The 17,349-nt window shown below is 38.7% G+C and overlaps 1 protein-coding gene across 1 annotated transcript in view; it reads right to left on the bottom strand.

The window, feature by feature from the left end:
• LOC130682322 (transcription initiation factor TFIID subunit 1-like) overlaps positions 1-17,349 on the bottom strand; it is a 137,471-nt gene that overhangs the window by 66,914 nt on the left and 53,208 nt on the right. The window contains 3 exon segments of the mRNA XM_057496704.1: positions 7,819-8,030; positions 9,362-9,524; positions 9,995-10,196. Of these exon segments, the coding sequence (XP_057352687.1) occupies positions 7,819-8,030; positions 9,362-9,524; positions 9,995-10,196 (577 nt within the window).

The following is a 17,349-nucleotide window of genomic DNA, read 5'->3' on the forward strand; positions in this document are numbered from 1 at the left end:
TGCAAAGAATTAAAAAGCCAACCTTTTCAAACAATAAGGCTTCCCTCTCACTTACCAACTTCACATTTCCCTGTATGGCCCCGGAAGATGACTGGTTAGCCAGAGACGGGTAAGATTCCTCAAGGGAGGAACAACCTAAGACAGGCACAGTCGCAGGGGGGCCTTCAGGTGAGAAAATCGGGATCAACAGAGGTGAGGCTTAGAACCTCACCCCCCTTGTTCTGAGAGAAATCTTCTGCATACGTGGATGTTTTATTGCCCTGGTCTAGCTTGGATTAACACATAGTCTACAGGCACACACCTGATCATCTACATGTGCTCTCTTACAACACTAAACTATGTTTTCTACCTTTATCTTGTATCTACCTACCACTTCAGCATTTTATTAAAAATAATAATAATAAAGAGAGAAATGTGGTATCCACATATAAATCAAGTATAAAAACCAAATGAGTATTCATATTTGAACTGACTGTTTGGAGTTCATAATGCATGAGCAAAACCGAAAGTTTCTGTGATGACTGCCCTTGTACTGTTCACTATGTAACTTATTCATTATGTAAGAATTTGTTCTACATGTAAAAACTTGTTTGTTATGCCTCAGAAGATTGGATACTGACAAAAATTAGGCTTGGGGTGGAATAATGATTGTGCATTGAGCACTGACTCCCCTATACAGAACTTTATTGTCGTTAACAACCATTTGATCAATAAATATGAGAGATGCCCTCAGAAAAAAAAAAAAAAAAAAAGGACAGACTTCCAATGGTAAAATTAATTAGTAACCGGGATGTAAGGTATAGCATAAGGAATATAGTCAAGATATTGTAACAGCCTGGTAGGGTGATAGCTGGAACCTAGAATTATGTATATAAATGTTCTACCACTGTGTTGTACACTTGAAACTCATGTAATGTAATACTGTGTGTCAACTACCCTTCAATAAAAAATAATTATTAAAAAAAATAATAATAATAATTATTTAAAAAAAAAAAAAAAAAAACTAACAAAGAACAAAACCCCCAGGCCAGACGGATTTACCTCGGAATTTTATCAGACATACAGGGAAGATGTAATACCCATTCTCCTTAAAGTTTTCCAAAAAATAGAGGAGGAGGGGATACTCCCAAACTCATTCTATGAAGCTAACATCACCCTAATACCAAAACCAGGTAAAGACCCCACCAAAAAAGAAAACTACAGACCAATATCCCTGATGAACGTAGATGCAAAAATACTCAACAAAATATTAGCAAACCGAATTCAAAAATACATCAAAAGGATCATACACCATGACCAAGTGGGAGTCATCCCAGGGATGCAAGGATGGTACAACATTCGAAAGTCTATCAACATCACCCACCACATCAACAAAAAGAAAGACACAAACCACAAGATCATCTCTATAGATGCTGAAAAAGCATTTGACAAAGTTCAACATCCATTCATGTTAAAAACTCTCAGCAAAATGGGAATAGAGGGCAAGTACCTCAATATAATAAAGGCCATCTATGATAAACCCACAGCCAACACTATATTGAACAGCGAGAAGCTGAAAGCATTTCCTCTGAGATCGGGAACTAGACAGGGATGCCCACTCTCCCCACTGTTATTTAACATAGTACTGGAGGTCCTAGCCACGGCAATCAGACAAAATAAAGAAATACAAGGAATCCAGATTGGTAAAGAAGAAGTTAAACTGTCACTATTTGCAGATGACATGATACTGTACATAAAAAAACCTAAAGACTCCACCCAAAAACTACTAGAACTGATATCGGAATACAGCAAAGTTGCAGGATAAAAAATCAACACACTGAAATCTGTGGCTTGCCTATATACTAACAATGAACCAACAGAAAGAGAAATCAGAAAAACAACTCCATTCACAATTGCATCAAAAAAAATGAAATACGAAGGAATAAACCTAACCAAAGAAGTGAAAGACTTATACTCTGAAAACTACAAGTCACTCTTAAGAGAAATTAAAGGGGACACTAACAGATGGAAACTCATCCCATGCTCGTGGCTAGGAAGAATTAATATCGTCAAAATGGCCATCCTGCCCAAAGCAATATACAGATTTGATGCAATCCCTATGAAACTACCAGCAACGTTCTTCAATGAACTGGAACAAATAATTCAAAAATTCATATGGAAACACCAAAGACCCCGAATAGCAAAAGCAATCCTGAGAAAGAAGAATAAAGCAGGGGGGATCTCACTCCCCAACTTCAAGCTCTACTATAAAGCCATAGTAATCAAGACAATTTGGTACTGGCACAAGAGCAGAGCCACAGACCAATGGAACAGACTAGAGAATCCAGACATTAACCCAGACATATATGGTCAATTAATATTTGATAAAGGAGCCATGGACATACAATGGCGAAATGACAGTCTCTTCAACAGGTGGTGCTGGCAAAACTGGACAGCTACATGTAGGAGAATGAAACTGGACCATTGTCTAACCCCATATACAAAAGTACACTCAAAATGGATCAAAGACCTGAATGTAAGCCATGAAACCATTAAACTCTTGGAAGAAAACATAGGCAAAAACCTCTTAGACATAAACATGAGTGACCTCTTCTTGAACATATCTCCCCGGGCAAGGAAAACAACAGCAAAAATGAGTAAGTGGGACTATATTAAGCTGAAAATCTTCTATACAGCAAAAGACACCATCAATAGAACAAGAAGGATCCCTACAGTATGGGAGAATATATTTGAAAATGACACATCCGATAAAGGCTTGACGTCCAGAATATATAAGGAGCTCACACGCCTCAACAAACAGCAAACAAATAACCCAATTAAAAAATGGGCAGAGGAACTGAACAGACAGTTCTCCAAAAAAGAAATACAGATGGCCAACAGACACATGAAAAGATGCTCCACATCGCTAATTATCAGAGAAATGCAAAGTAAAACTACAGTGAGGTATCACCTCACACCACTAAGGATGGCTGCCATCCAAAAGACAAACAACAACAAATGTTGGCGAGGCTGTGGAGAAAGGGGAACCCTCCTACACTGCTGGTGGGAATGTAAGTTAGTTCAACCATTGTGGAAAGCAGTATGGAGGTACATCAAAATGCTCAAAACAGACTTACCATTTGATCCAGGAATTGCACTCCTAGGAATTTACCCTAAGAACGCAGCAATCAAGTTTGAGAAAGACGGATGCACCCCTATGTTTATCGCAGCACTATTTACAATAGCCAAGAATTGGAAGCAACCTAAATGTCCATCGATAGATGAATGGATAAAGAAGATGTGGTACATATACACAATGGAATACTACTCAGCCATAAGAAAAGGGCAAATCCAATCATTTGCAGCAACATGGATGGAGCTGGAGGGTATTATGCTCAGTGAAACAAGCCAAGCGGAGAAAGAGAAATACCAAATGATTTCACTTATCTGTGGAATATAAGAACAAAGGAAAAACTGAAGGAACAAAACAGCAGCAGAATCACAGAACTCAAGAATGGACTGACAGGTACCAAAGGGAAAGGGACTGGGGAGGATGGGTGGGTAGGGAGGGATAAGGGGGGGAGAAGTAAGGGGGTATTAAGATTAACATGCATGGGGGGTAGGAGAAAAGGGAGGGCTGTACAACACAGAGAAGGCAAGTAGTGATTCTACAACATTTTGCTATGCTGATGGACAGTGACTGTAAAGGGGTTTATAGGGGAGACCTGGTATAGGGGAGAGCCTAGTAAACATAATATTCGTCATGTAAGTGTAGATTAGTGATACCAAAAACAAAGCAAAAAAAAAAAAGGGGGGCAGTTCCTGTGTGGTAACCTCCAACGAGTTCTACACAAGGGTATAAAGGGCATATAAAAGTGTAGGCAAAGGGTCTGTTTGTGTTTATACAGAGGATCAAAGCCTAATTGGGCTAGCCCGAAAATGAACTAAGATACCACATGAAAAAGAACTTCCAACATCTGCACTCTCTGGAAGACTCATGCCAGAAGATGATCATCAAAAAACCCCAACAAAGATCCACGCAGTGCTACAGCTGTAGATGCACTCATCCCACCAGTTCCTGGACTTGCCATCGGAATGAGGAAGGAGATATCTAAGCTGGCCTGTGCATATAGTAAAACAACAAAATTGGACTGGATCTATACTGTTGGAACTCAACCAAGAATTTGGAGAAGTGCAAATTGTAGCGCTCCAAAATCTTACAACTACAGACTATTTACTGTTAAAAGAACATATGGCATGTGAACAGTCCCCAGGAATGGGTTGTTTTAATTTGTCTGATTTCTCTCAGACTGTTCAAGTTCAGTTGGACAATATCCACCATATCATAGATAAGTTTTCACAAATGCCTAAGGTGCTTAACTGGTTTTCTTGGTTTCACTGGAGATGGCTCGTAATTACAGGTATGCTTTGGTTATGTAACTATACTCCTATTATGTTAATGTGTGTGCGCAATTTAAGTAGTAGCTTAAAACCTATACATGCTGAAGTTACTCTACAAGAAGATATGTCAAAGAAATAATCAATCTTCCTATGTTTTCTTCCGCCGGCTACTTCTATAGCTTTTCTTCTTCCTTCCTAATTACAACCCTTAAATAGAATTCGTGCCTCATATCAAATTTACCGAGTATCATGATTCTTCCAAGTGGTAAAGATACCTCAAGACAAATGCTGGGCATAGAAGCCACAGGGCATAAATATGCAAAGAAGTAAAAAGCTAACCTTTTCAAACCATAAGGCTTCTCTCTCACTTACCAACTTTACATTTCCCTGTATGGCCCCTGAAGATGACTGGTTAGCCAGAGACGGGTAAGATTCCTCAAGGGAGGAACAACCTAAGACAGGCACAGTCGCAGGGGGGCCATCAGGTGAGAAATTGGGGATCAACAGAGGTGAGGCTTAGAACCTCACCCCCCTGTTCTGAGAGAAATCTTCTGCATATGTGGATGTTTTATTGCCCTGGTCTAGCTTGGATTACCACACAGTCTACAGGCACACACCTGATCATCTTCATTTGCTCTCTTACAACACTAAACTATGTTTTCTACCTTTATCTTGTTTCTACCTACCACTTCAGCATTTTATTAAAAATAATAATAATAAAGAGAGAAATGTGGTATCCACATATAAATCAAGTATAAAAACCAAATGAGTATTCATATTTGAACTGACTGTTTGGAGTTCATAATGCATGAGCAAAACCGAAAGTTTCTGTGATGACTGCCCTTGTACTGTTCACTATGTAACTTATTCATTATGTAAGAATTTGTTCTACATGTAAGAACTTGTTTGTTATGCCTCAGAAGATTGGAGACTGATGAAAATTAGGCTTGGGGTGGATTAATGATTGTGCATTGAGCAGTGACTCCCCTATACAGAATTTTATTGTCGTTAACAACCATTTGATCAATAAATTTGAGAGATGCCCTCACAAAAAAAAAAAAAAAGGATAGACTTCCAATGGTAAAATAAATAAGTAACCGGGATGTAATGTATAGCATAAGGAATATAGTCAAGATATTGTAACAGCTTGGTAGGGTGATAGCTGGAACCTAGAATTATGTATATAAATGTTCTACCACTGTGTTGTACACTTGAAACTAATGTAATGTAATACTGTTTGTCAACTACCCTTCAAAAAAAAAAAAAACCCACCTTCTTCCCTTCCATTGTATGGGATCAAGATACTACATTCTCCTTTTCTAATGTGCTGCAAAACATGACTGTTACAGATACCAAAAACATAAATCAACAAGGATGGAAAAAAGATCCCAAAACTTAATAGAAACAGAAACAAATTGTATGGTGATAGATAGGAACAAGACTTATGGTGGTGATCACGATATAAATATCAAGTTAAAATGTTGTACACCTGAAACTTATATGATGTCATATACCAATTTTACCTCAATAAAAAAACAAATGACTATAACTATATCAAATTCATAAAGAAATTACACACGAAAAAGAATTCGAATATATTTTGAGTATCATACCGTGACTGCACAACTTCAGTGACATACAGTCCAAGGACAACAAACTACAGAAAACACCATAAATCTACTTCATATATTTGTTGTTAGTAGAGGTATTAGTTTTGTAATTCTCAAACTATATTAAGAACAGAGAAAATGAATAAATATGTTGATGTTGGGAATGACAGGAAGGATACAAAATGGAATGGGGGAAGATGAAGAAGAATCTGAATTAGAGGTATCATAATGAAGTTGTGATTAACAGATATATGTACACTTCCTAGTTCTGTCTACTAAAATCCTAGAAGCAATGTTATCTTAGTGGCAATGAGCATACCTAACATCTAGATCTTGGTTTTCTAAATACCATTCCCTGATAAAAGGAACCACATCTCCTTGGAAAACTGGCTGACTCTAGGTCTTGGACAGGGAAATTTCAAGGACAGCCTAGAACATCTTGTGTCAGAAAGACAAGAACTTCCCAAAGATTTATAGGGTCATTTCAAAAGGACAAAGGATATAGCAAGATAAAGTTTAAGACAATATGAACATCAAAATTAATAATGATGTTAATGAGTTACAAAACATTAAGCTTACAAAGGAAAGAACTTCAGAATCCATAGTAATACTCAAACAAAAGGGAGGGAAAACTCTTCTTTAGAGCATGCCAGTTAACGCGGGAAGAATGCTACATACAAAAACCACTGTTTTGCAACTCCTAACAAAACAATTGAGTTAAGAAACAATCATCAATGCTAAACCTACTAAGAGAAAGATTGTTTGGGAACAGATTATTCACCCTCTTATTAATTACAAAGGGAAAAACATATTTATTACAGCGGGATCTGCAGGATCACTTTAACAAGATAAAAAATCATGAGAAAACCTGACATAATGTGCTTCCTGATGTGGTGTAGTAAGTACATAATATTACCTGTGTACTAACCTTGCCAGAGACATGACATGAAAAACAAAACAGGTGCAGAGGACAGTTCTAGACTGAGAGACACTCAAAATGCTTAATGTTTGAACTGGGATTGGATCCTGCACAGAGGATATGCAATAGAGCATTGAGACAACCAGGGAACTCTGAATACTGAATATCAGATATGATTTAATCAGTGTTAATTTTCCTAGCTGTAATAACAGTATTATGGTATGTCCTTATTAGAAGATGTGTGTGAAAGAGTTCATGACTAAAATGTCATGATGCCAGCAACTTACTTCCAAATGGTTCAGGAAAAACACGGTTCAGATTTAAGATGAAGCAAATGTGACAAAAGTTTTAACAGTTGATGAGTTTAAAGGACTAGTATACTGTATTCTTCTTCCAACTTTCTGTAGGTTTCCAATTTCAAACTATAAAGTTAGGGGGATAATCTTTTTTCATTAAAAACTTCTCCACTTGATTATCAATATCAAATTCTCTGAGGGCAAGAGACAGGTACATACAAGCATCGTTTATGTCTCCTTGATCTATTTGGATGGTTCACTATCAGAATACTGTGGTTAGGGACCTTAAGAATATTACCAGTGCTGGCAAGTAGAATAGGAAGAGCATCTATAATATGTCAGGCACTGTTCTACATGTTCTATATAGTCCCTCTCAGTTTATCTTCATAGGTACCCTGGTATGGGTAGCTCTCTTTTGTAAATAAGGAAACTGAGACTCAGGAAAGTTGGTTAGCACATCCAATGGTAATTCGTGGAACTTGAGTGGTTCATGACAAAAGACTAATTTTCATTACTGAGGAAAGTCCATCAATGTTAACTGCAGAAAACACATCACATCCACCCCTGCCACCCATCAGTGTCATCAGCCTCCAATAGATCTGCTTTCCCTTACCTCTCAATTAGCTGTTTCCCCAAAACAATCTTGGTCCCTTCAACCTTAATAAGTTCTTCATTATCACTATGAATGACTGTCTTTTCCAACTCCTTCTCCTGCTCCTCAGTCATGGCAACAGGGTTGGAAGGTGGGGCATTTGTTTGATAATAGGGGGGGCAGAATTTGTTTGTTCTCCTGTGCCCAATGGCACCACAAGCCCCACATTTCTGCTGCAAAAAGAAAAGTATCAACATGACAGGAGTAAGTAGGCTGCATGCTAGTGTTAAAAAATATATGCAAGCCAGGAGAGAAACAAAGGCAGGTTCAGAACTTTTTTCTAATAGAATTGTTATAGGCCTTTCAACCAGAAACCACCAGACAAAAGTGCATGTATGGAACTGATACATTAAAAATAAAATGAAATACAGAGACCGATGATTTCTTTAAAAATCAAGTGAGGAAGAAAAGGGAGAGGATTTTCACTCCCAGTTTAAGTTGTAAACATTGATAATGTCAAACATGCAGGAGAAAGGCTGTTGGAAGTCCAAGGCTGGCCCAAGGCTGCATTCAGCCGCATAGGCAGCTAGCATGGGTATATTCTCAGCCAAAAGGAAAAGGCTCAATAATACCAAGTCTCCATCTCAGTTTTGAAACTGACCTCAGTTTCATCTATAAAATGTGGCCGGTACTCAATGTAGCACAGAGAAGACAAGCAGTGACTCTGTGGCATCTTAATACACTGAGGGACAGTGACTACAATGGGGTAATGGGGGAGACTCAATATGGGCAAATGTAGTAACCAGATTGTTTTTTAAGTGAAGCCTTCAGATATCAATAATACCATAATAAGAAAAACTGAGGTCAGTACTGTGTCACGTTTATATCATGTCACCTACAAGAAAGAAACACTAAAATACTAATGACCTCAGTACACATAACAGCAGTTTATATCTATCAAGAATTTAACAGTTTATAAAGTGCTTCTCATATATTAGGTCACTTAATACAACAACACTGTGGAACAGGTGTCATTTCATAGAAAATAGGCTTGAGGAGGTTAAGGTCACAGAGCTATCAAATGGTAAAACCAGAACCTGAGTCCAGATCTTGTTTCCAAGTCCATGGCTCTTTCCATTGTACCATATTTGCCTCATTTTATGAGTCATATTATAGCTACATTGTACAGTACCATCTGGGTTATGCAAAGCAACCCGTATTGTGTTTTTTTCTGTTGCTTCTGTTGATTTGTAAAATTTAAAAATAAGATACATGTGTGTGTAAATATGTATCTAAGTACATGAACATGCATGTAAAAAAAAAATCTACCAAACCTATCTCAACTCCTAGAAAATTCTTCCAACAGACGAAGTATAAAATTACCCCCAAGGGCACCAAATTGGTGGTATCAGTATCAGTCACACCAGTACTGTTAACACCCAAGCAGCCACATCATTTGAAACTAGCTTTCCATGACACTGTCCTCATTCCCAGTAAGGGAGGATACCAAAAGCTAAAGGGAAAGGTTGCTTTCTTCTTTATGATCATGCCACATCATACTTACTTTTAGGCCAGGATGCTCCTTCATTTTTGGGGGCTTCTCAGGAGGGCCCTTCAGCTTCTCGTTTTCCTGGTTCCTCTTAAACCGCCTCAGCTGATCTTGAATCCTGCACCGTTCTTTTCTCATCTCTTCTCTATGCTGCTCATCAAAAAGGGTAAATTTCTGACTAACAACAAAGAGAAAAATATCACAGAACCATGGGCACTTTAACTAACAAGACTGTTCTATTAGCTGAACATCTCAAAACTAAAGTAATCCATCCAGAGGGAAAAACAAGGGAGTACCTGGCATTCCCATCTCCCTTAATCATCAGCCTTGCACAGGCACAGAGGCCTCTCTCCCAGAATGAGAATTTGTGAGTAAACCCTAATATTTTTAACAACCAAACAACTAAAATGCAAAGGACCCAGGGGGGACTGAAAGCATGCCTTTTTGGTGGCATATTTGGAGTTCTCCCCGTGATATTTGGCTTCAAACCCAAAGATGTAAATGAAGACAAGACTGCTCCCAGTTAACAGATTTCTAGGGAAAATGGTACAGAAAACAGTTTCTAGAACTGAAGCACCCACCCTTACCCCAATTCCCCAGCATTCTTCTCATTCTCCTTACCACACCACGCTGGTGAATTAAACTCACATGAATTCCTCATCTTTTGTGTTCTGTATACGCACATAGGCATCGATGACAGCTGTCTTTCTAACTATCTCACAGCGAACACACTCTTTCCCTTCTTCATCTTGAAATGTGCGATAAATCTTAAGACAACGGCCAGTGGCAGAAGAGTTCAGGCTAGTCACAGAAGCTGTGTCATTGTCTCTGTGATTGTTTCCTGCTGCTGCTGCAAGGCAGAAATAGATTTCGACAAACTACCCCTATGACTCAAAGAGCCATTTTCTTGGGATTTGGTAGAGACACTGAAGCTCTACATGCCACAAAACCATGGCTCTACAGAAAGAACCAAAGTCACCACCAGCCCCCCAAATACATTGATTTGTCTTTTCATGACTTCACTTTACCACCGTCAGTGTTCCTGTTTTTATAAGTACAAAATCTGAAAAGTTCTCCAAAAACTACATGTTGTTATAGGTGACAGAGCAGCAAGAGGTATATTCTCATTCCTCTGAATAGCACAAGAGAAAAGTCAAAGCAGGAAACAGCTGATGATCATCGTAAGAAAAGTACCCAGATTCAATGAAATCCCTATCAAAACACTTAGAGCATTTTTCAATGAACTAGACCAAATAGTTCTAAAATTCATATGGAACCACAAAAGAAACCAAATATCCAAAGTAATCCTTAGAAGGAAGAATAAAGCAGGGGGGATTACGCTCCCCAACTTCAAGCTCTACTACAAAGCCAAAGTCATCAAGACAATCTGCTACTGGCATAAGAACAGAGCCATAGATCAATAGACTAGAACAGAGAGCCCAGATATAAACCCACACATATATGGCCAATTAATATGTGATAAAGGAGCCATGGGCATACAATAGGGAAATGACAGCCTCTTCAACAGATGGTGCTGGCAAAACTGGACAGCCACATCTAAAAGAATGAAACTGGATTACTGTCTAACTCCATACACAAAAGTAAACCTGAATGGATCAAAGACCTGAATGAAGTCATGAAACCATAAAACTTAGATAAAAACATAAGCAAAACTCTCTTGAATATAAACATTAGTAACTTGTTTATGAACACATCTCCTCAGGCAAGGGAAACAAAAGCAAAAAAGAACAAGTAGGAGTACTTCAAACTAAAAAGCTTCTGTACAGCAAAGGACACCATCAGTAGAACAAAAAGGCATCCTACAGTATGGGAGAATATATTCATAAATGACGTATGAGACAAGGAGTTATCATCCAAAATAAATAAAGAACCCACATGCCTTAACACACAAAAAGCAACTAACCCGATTAAAAGATGGGCATAGGATCTGAACTGACACTTCTCCAAAGAAGAACTTCAGGAAGGAGGATTAAAGATGGCAGCGTGAGAGGTGAGACAGAGGTTTCCTCCTAAAGCTGCATATAATAAATTCAAGAAATCCTGAAAGACCAATAGGAAACAGGACTACACCAGACTACATACAACTGGAGAAAAGAGCAGACCTCCCAGAACAGGATAATGTACCAAAACTGTGGCCCAGTGGGACCATGGCCCTTACAACACCCCACCTCACCAGCAGGAGGAACAGAAACGGAGCAGAGAGGGAATGGAGGCCTGGGACTGCTGAATACCTAACTCGGGAGATCTGCTCTGTGAGCACAAATCTACATTTTATGGTGTTTGCAGGGTACTCCCACAATTAGGAGGTTGGAAAGCTAAGACAGGCAGAATTCCTGGAGAGACTGAGATTCCAGCAGCTTGTGGAAAGCAGGGATCCTTACCCAGCTGCTCGGTGACAAAAGAAAGGTGGGCAGTCTGAGAAGCTTCCTAACAAGGAAACCCTTGGCAAGAGGGCTGCTAAAGGGACAAGGATTGCACAGAGCTTACTGCTCAGGAGAAAGGAAAGTAGACAAAATTGTCTGGATACACTCTGCCCAGCAGGTTGGGAGGTTTCACAGTCCTTAGGTGCTCCAGCTTCCTGGCTGCCTACGCACCATCAAGGACCCCCTCAGTGATATGCACCCAAGTGTGCCTTTCTCCCAGCCAGCCCCACCTGACTTGCAAACTGGCAAACCCAACTCTGCCATTAGGCCAGACAGAGGGAGATCCATTTACATCAACTACAGACGCAAAGCATAGACACTTTCATCTGTGTGCTCAGCCCACTGGTTCAGGCAGTGGAGACAGGCATAGCAGCTGGGAAGCAGGACACAGCTCTTTCCTCCCCCCAGGCACCAATATCACTCCCCTGCAACCCATGACATTACTTCAGGGGCTGAGCAGCTCCAGACACTAGAGCTTCTGGGCACTAGAGAGCGCCATATACAAACATGAAACACGAAAGGAACCTGGTTCCAAGGAAAATTATAAAGCCAACACCTGAGAAAGATTTAAATGACATCGACCTCATGAATCTTCCTGAAACAGAGAGCAAAATAAAAATCATTAAGATGCTCATGGAGGTACAGAAAAATATTCAAGATCTCAAGAATGAATTCTGGTGGGAGATGCAATTGTTGATGACCACAGTGGAAGCTGTTAAAAGCAGTTTAGATACAGTGGAGGAGAAGATAAATGAAACAGAAACTAGAAAACAGGAATACAAAGAAACTGAGGCACATAGAGAATAAAGGATCCCTAAGAATGAAAGAATATAGAGACAACTGTGTGCCAATCCAAATGGAACAATATTTGCCTTATAGGGGTACCAGAAGAAGAAGAGAGATAAAAAGGGATAGAAACTGTCTTGAGGAGATAATTGCTGGAAACTTCCCCAAACTGGGTAAGGACATAGTCTCTCAGGCCATGGAGGTGCACAGATCACCCAGCACAAGGGACCCAAGGAAGACAACACCAAGACAATATAGTAATTAAAATGGCAAAGATAGAGGACAAGGACAGACTATTAAAAGCAGCCAGACAGAGAAATAAGATCACATACAAAGGAAGGCCCATCAAGCTATCATCATAGTTCTCAGCAGAAACCTTACAGGCCAGAAGGGAGTGGCATGATGTATTTAATGCAATGAAGTAGAATGGCCTCAAACCAAGAATACTTTATCCAGCAAGATTATCATTTAAATTTGAAGGAGGGATTAAACAATTTGGAGAAAAGTAAATGCTGAGAGAATTTACCTCCCACAAACAATCTCTACAATGTATTTTGGAGGGACTGCTACAGATGGCAGTATTCCTAAGGTTTAATAGTTGTTACCAGAGGTAATAAAACCACAGTAAAGAAAGTAGAACTGTTAATTACTAAACAAATGCAAAATTAACTGCACTATGTCCAAAGTCATTCAATGGAGAGTCAAAGAGTACCGAATATGATACATAATATATAAAGAATGGAGGAGGAAGACAAAGGAGGAGGAAAAAAAGAGAACTTTTAGATTGTGTTTGTAATAGCATATTAAGTGAGTCAAGACTTTTAGATAGTAAGGAAGTTATCATTGAACCTTTGGTAACCATGAATCTAAAGCCTGCAATAGCAATAAGCACATACCTATCGATAATCGCCCTAAATGTAAAAGGACTGAATGCACCAATCAAAGGACACAGAATCACAGAATGGATTAAAAACAAGACCCATCTACATGCTGCATAAAAGAGGCTCACTTTAAAGCCACCGATATACACAGACTAAAAGTGCAGGGTGGAAAAAGATATTTCATGCAACTAATAGGGAGAAAAAGGCAGGAGATGCAGTAGTTGTATGAGACAAAATAGACTTCAAAACAAAGAAACTCACAAGAGAAAAAGAAGGGCATTACATAATGATAAAGGGGTCAATCCAACAAGAAGATAAAGGCATTAAAAATATCTATGCACCGAACACAGGGCACATACATATGTGAAGCAAATACTAACAGAATTAAAGAGGAAATAGAATGCAATGCATTCATTCTAGGACACTTACAGCACTCCACTCACTCTGAAGAGAGATGAACCAGGAAGAAAATAAGGAGAGAGAGGCGCTGAACAACACATTAGAACAGATGGACCTAACAGACATCAACAGAACTCTACTCCCAAAAGCAGCAGAATACACATTCGTCTCAAGTGCACATGGAACATTTTGCAGAATAGACCACATACTAGGCCACAAAAGAAGCCTCAGTATATTCAAAAAGACTGAAATTGTACAAACCAGTTTCTCAGACCACAAAGGTATAAAACTAGAAATAAATTGTACAAAGAAAACAAAAAGGTTCACAATCACAAGGAGGCTTAACAACATGCTCTTAAATAATCAATGAATCAATGAGCAAATTAAAACAGAGATCCAGCAATATATGGAGACAAATGACAACAGCACAAAGCCCGAACTTCTGTGGGACGCAGAAAAGCTAAGAGGAAACTATATAGCAATCCAGTCCCATTTAAGGAAGGAAGAACAACCCCAAATGAATAGTCTAAAGTCACAATTATTGAAACTGGAAAAGGAAGAACAAATGAGGCCCAAAGTCAGCAGAAGGAGGGACGTAATAAAGATAAGAGAAAAAATAAAATTGAGAAGAATTAAACAATAGAAAAGACTCAATGAAACCAAGCGCTGGTTCTCTGAGAAAGTAAACAAAATGGATAAACCCCCAGCCAGACTAACTAAGAGAAAAAGAGATACTGCACACATCAACAGAATCCGAAATGAGAAAGAAAAAATCATGATGGACCCCACAGAAATACAAAGAATCATGAGAGAATACTATGAAAATCTACATGCTAACAAGCTAGAAAACCTAGAAGAAATGGACAACTTCCTAGAAAAATACAATCTTCCAAGGTTAACCAAGGAAGAAACAGAAAATCTAAACAGACTGATTACCAGCAACAAAATTGAATCAGTCATCAAACAACTACCCAAGAACAAAACTCCTGAGCCAGATGTATTCACTGTTGAATTAGACATATAGAGAAGATATAATACCCATTCTCCTTAAAGTTTTCCTAAAAACAGGAGAGGAGGGAATACTTCCAAACATTCTATGAATCCAGCATTACTCTAATACTAAAACCAGGCAAACACCCCACAAAAAAAGAAAACTACAAACCAATATCTCTGATAAACATAGATGCAAAAATTCTCAACAAAATATTAGCAAACCGAATTCAAAAATACATCACAAACATCATACACCATAATCAAGTGGTGTTTATCTCTGGGGAGCAAGTAGAGTACAACATTCAAAAATCCATCAACATCATCCACCACATCAACAAAAAGGACAAAAACCACATGATCATCTCCATAGACGCTGAAAAAGCATTCGACAAAATTCAATGTCCATTCATGATAAAAGATCTCCAAAAAATGGGTATAGAGGGAAAGTACCTCAACATAATAAAGGCCATGTATGACAAACACACAGACAACATCATACTTAAAACAGTGAGAAGCTGAAAGCTTTTCCTCTGAGATCGGGAACAAGACACGATGCCCACTCTCCCCACTGTTATTCAACATAGTATGGGAGGTCCTAGCCATGGTAATCAGACAAAACAAAGAAATACAAGGCATTCAGACTGGCAAAGAAGAAGTCAAACTGTCACTATTTGCAGATGACATGATATTGTACATAAAAATCCCTAAAGATTCCACTCCAAAACTACTAGAACAAATACCTGAATTTAGCAAAGCTGCAGGATACAAAATTAATACACAGAAATCAGTTGCTTTCCTACATGTTAATGATGAATTAGCAGAAAGAGAAATCAGGAAAACCTTTCCATTCACAATTGCATCAAAAAAGAATAAAATTCCTAGGAATAAACCTAAACAAGGAAGTGAAAGACCTATACCCTGAAAACTACAAGACACTCTTAAGAGAAATTAAAGAGAACACTAACAAATGGAAACTCATCCCATGCCCTTGGCTAGGAATTAATATTGCTAAATTGGACATCCTACCTAAAGTAATCTACAGATTCAATGCAATCCCTATCAAAATACCAACAGCATTCTTCAACAAACTGGAACAAATAGTTTTAAAATTCATATGGAACCACAAAAGACCCAGTATAGCCAAAGCAATGCTGAGAAGGAAGAATAAACCAGGGGGGGATCTCGCTTTCCAACTTCAAGCTCTACCAGAAAGCCACAGTAATTAAGACAATTTGGTCCTGGTACAAGAACAGACCCACAATCCAATGGAACAGAATACAGAGTCCAGATATCAACCCAAAAATATATGGACAATTAATATACAATAAAGTAGCCATGGACATACAATGGGGAAATGACAGCCTCTTCAACAGCTGGTGTTGGCAAAACTGGACAGTTATACATAAGAGAATGAAACTGGATCACTGTCTAACCCCATACACAAAAGTAAATTCACAATGGATCAAAGACCTGAATGTAAGTCATGAGGCCATAAAACTGTTAGAAAATAACATAGGCAAAAATCTCTTCGACATAAACATGAGCGACTTCTTCATGGACATATCTCCCAGGCAAGGGAAACAAAAGCAAAAATGAACAAGTGGGACTATATCAAGCTGAAGAGCTTCTGTACAGCAAAGGAAATCACCAATAGAACAAAAAGGCATCATACAGTATGGGAATATATTCATAAATTTCAGATCCGATAAAGGGTTGACATCCAAAATATATAAAGAGCTCATGCACCTCAACAAACAAACAGCTAATAATCCAATTAAAAAATGGGCAGAGGAGCCTAACAGTCAGTTCTCCAAAGAATAATTTCAGATGGCCAACGGACACATGAAAAGATGCTCCACATCCCTAGTCATCAGAGAAATACAAATTAAAGCCACAATGAGGTATCACCTCACACCAGTAAGGATGGCCAGCATCCAAAAGACTAAGAACAACAAATGCTGGTCAAGATGAGTTGAAAGGGGACCCTCCTACACTGCTGGTGGGAATGTAAATTACTTCAACCATTGTGGAAAGCAGTATGGAGGTTCCTCAAAAAACTCAAAATAGAAATACCATTTGATCCAAGAATTCCACTACTAGGAATTTACCTTAAGAATGCCACAGCACAGTTTGAAAAAGACAGGTGCATCTGTATGTTTATCGCAGTACTATTTACAATAGCCAACAAATGGAAGCGACCTAAGTGTCCATTGGTAGATGAATGGATGAACAAGATGTGGTACATATACACAATGGAATATTATTCAGCCATAAGAAAACAAATCTATCATTTGCAAAAACATGGATGGGACTAGAGAGTAGTGAAATAAGCCAGGCGGAGAAAGACAAGTATCAGATGATTTCACTCATCTGTGGAGTATAAGAACAAAGAAAAAATCTGAAGGAGCAAAACAGCAGCAGACTCACAGAAACCAAGAACAGACTAACAGTTCCCAAACAGAAAGGGACTGGGGAGGATGAGTGGGAAGGGAGGGATAAG

Source organism: Manis pentadactyla, assembly GCF_030020395.1.
Source record: "Manis pentadactyla isolate mManPen7 chromosome Y unlocalized genomic scaffold, mManPen7.hap1 SUPER_Y_unloc_6, whole genome shotgun sequence".
Lineage (NCBI taxonomy): Eukaryota > Metazoa > Chordata > Mammalia > Pholidota > Manidae > Manis > Manis pentadactyla.